This window comes from Eptesicus fuscus, chromosome 11 (genome assembly GCF_027574615.1).
Source record: "Eptesicus fuscus isolate TK198812 chromosome 11, DD_ASM_mEF_20220401, whole genome shotgun sequence".
Lineage (NCBI taxonomy): Eukaryota > Metazoa > Chordata > Mammalia > Chiroptera > Vespertilionidae > Eptesicus > Eptesicus fuscus.
Window position 1 is genome coordinate 38,001,557 of NC_072483.1, and position 2,338 is coordinate 38,003,894.

A 2,338-nucleotide genomic window follows, 5' to 3' on the forward strand; every position below is an offset into this window, starting at 1 on the left:
ATGAACCACCCAATTTTTTTCCAAATGGGCAAAAATCTTGAAAAGATACTTTACAAAAAAATGATATACAAAAGGGGTGTGGGGTGGAGGGGGTCCATGGGGGAAAAGGGAAACATCTGTAATACTTTCAACAATAAAGATAAATTCAAAAGAAAGATATACAAATGAGCTAAATGAGCACTAAAAAGGTGCTCAACATCATTAATCCTCAGAAAAATGCATATTTGAGGTACAATGAGATGCCATTTCACACCCAATAGAATGGCTGACATAAAAACGACTGACCGCTGAATGTTGGCAATGGTGTGGAGCAACTAGAACTCTTGTGCACGGCTGGTAGGAGTGTAAAAAGATAGTCACTGGGAAACAGCCTGCAGTTCCTCAGACATTTAAGCATACAGTACCCCAATGACCCAGAAATTACACTCCTTGGTATTTATCCAAGAAAATCCAAACATATCCCCAGGAAGACTGAACATGGATGTTTTTAGCAGCCTTATTCTTAATAGCCCCAAAGTGGAAACAATTCAAATGCCCATCATCGGGAGAAAAGATAAATTACAGAGGCGAACGCGGGCGGACCCTGCACCGGTCGCGGACCCGCCATGGGCCCGCCCGACCCCGGGCTCCGCGCCGCGCGAGTACCATGCTAAAGCCAGAATTGAAGCTACAAGATGGCTGATCAGGACCGTGGGGGCATCAGCCCCCTCCAGCAGATGGTGGCCTCAGGTGCCGGGGCTGTGGTCACCTCCATCTTCATGACCCCCCTGGACGTGGTGAAGGTCCGCCTGCAGTCTCAACGGCCCTCAGTGACCAGCGAACTGATGCCTCCCTCCAGACCCTGGAGCCTCTCTTACACCAAATTGCCCTCTCTCCGACCCACAGGGAAGTGCCTCCTCTACTGCAATGGTGTCCTGGAAGCCCTGTACCTGTGCCCAAACGGTGCCCGCTGTGCCACCTGGTTTCAGGACCCCACTCGCTTCACTGGCACGATGGATGCCTTTGTGAAGATTGTGAGACACGAGGGCACCAGGACCCTGTGGAGTGGCCTCCCAGCCACCCTGGTGATGACTGTGCCAGCAACCGCCATCTACTTCACGGCCTATGACCAACTCAAGGCCTTCCTGTGTGGTCGAGCCCTGACCTCTGACTTCTATGCACCCATGGTGGCTGGTGCATTGGCCCGCTTGGGCACCGTGACTGTGATAAGCCCCCTGGAACTGGTACGGACAAAGCTGCAGGCTCAGCACGTGTCATACCGGGAGTTGGGCGCCTGTGTCCGAACCTCCGTAGCTCAGGGCGGCTGGCGCTCGCTGTGGCTGGGCTGGGGCCCCACTGCTCTTCGGGATGTGCCCTTTTCAGCCCTGTATTGGTTCAACTATGAGCTGGTAAAGAGCTGGCTGAGTGGGCGCAGGCCAAAGGACCAGACATCAGTGGGCATCACCTTTGTGGCTGGTGGCATCTCAGGAACGGTGGCTGCCATCCTGACTCTACCCTTCGATGTGGTGAAGACCCAACGCCAGGTTGCGCTGGGAGCCGTGGAGGCTGTGAGAGTGTCGCCTGTGCACGCCGACTCCACCTGGCTGCTGCTGCGGAGGATCCCAGCCGAGTCCGGCACCAGGGGACTCTTTGCAGGCTTCCTTCCAAGGATCATCAAGGCCGCCCCCTCCTGTGCCATCATGATCAGCACATATGAGTTGGGCAAAAGCTTCTTTCAGAGGCTCAACCTGGAACAGCCTCTGAGCCAGTGAGAGGAGCGAGGGGATGAGGGCCCCATCTCTTCCTTGGATGGTGTGGGGCAGGAGTCTGAGCCAAGTGCCTTGTCCTCAGGGGAGGGGGCCTCATTTTTTCCCTCTCAGCTCAGCCCCAAGGGTACCAGCCCATCCGTTGGGCCTGCCCAGGCCCCTACCAAACAGTTTTCTTCCTGCTGGTCCTCATCCCAAGCCCCAAGGATAATCAGTTTTCCACCCAACCCCCCAAGTTCAAGACCAAATCTGTTCACTCTTTCCTCCCCCTGCCCTCTCGCCCATTTTCCTGTGTTTGTTGTAGCTGGGCCTGCCCCCAAGGCCCACAGAACCCTGGACCTGGCCGGTCTGAACCCACTGCTATTAATTCATTGAGTGTAAAGATGATGAAAAAAAAAAAAAGATAAATTACAGGATATCCCCCGACAATGGAATGCTACTCAGCCATAGAAAGGAAATAACAACAACATGGATGACTCTAAACCAGTGATGGCGAACCTATGACACGCGTGTCAGCACTGACACGCGTAGCCATTTCTGATGACACGCGGCCGCTGAGGCGGCTGCATGCCGAGGATGAAACATTTGCTGCT

At 54.1% G+C, this 2,338-nt stretch overlaps 1 protein-coding gene across 2 annotated transcripts; it reads left to right on the forward strand.

Annotated features, from left to right (window-relative positions):
* Window positions 1–569: 569 nt before the first annotated feature.
* On the forward strand, window positions 570–2,098 carry LOC103298553 (probable mitochondrial glutathione transporter SLC25A39). 2 transcript variants are annotated; one of them, XM_054722940.1, is made up of 2 exons: window positions 907–1,004; window positions 1,046–2,098. In XM_054722940.1, the coding sequence occupies exons 1-2, from the start codon at window positions 907–909 to the stop codon at window positions 1,749–1,751; spliced, it is 804 nt and encodes a 267-aa protein (XP_054578915.1). In that variant the 3' UTR covers window positions 1,752–2,098. The 2 variants fall into 2 exon arrangements, with proteins under 2 accessions (XP_054578914.1, XP_054578915.1); XM_054722939.1 differs by having other exon boundaries at window positions 570–2,098.
* The last annotated feature ends 240 nt before the right edge of the window (window positions 2,099–2,338 follow it).

Excerpts from the sequence above, each read along its gene's own strand:
- LOC103298553 (XM_054722939.1), top strand. The coding sequence starts at position 675 with ATGGCTGATCAGGACCGTGGGGGCATCAGCCCCCTCCAGCAGATGGTG.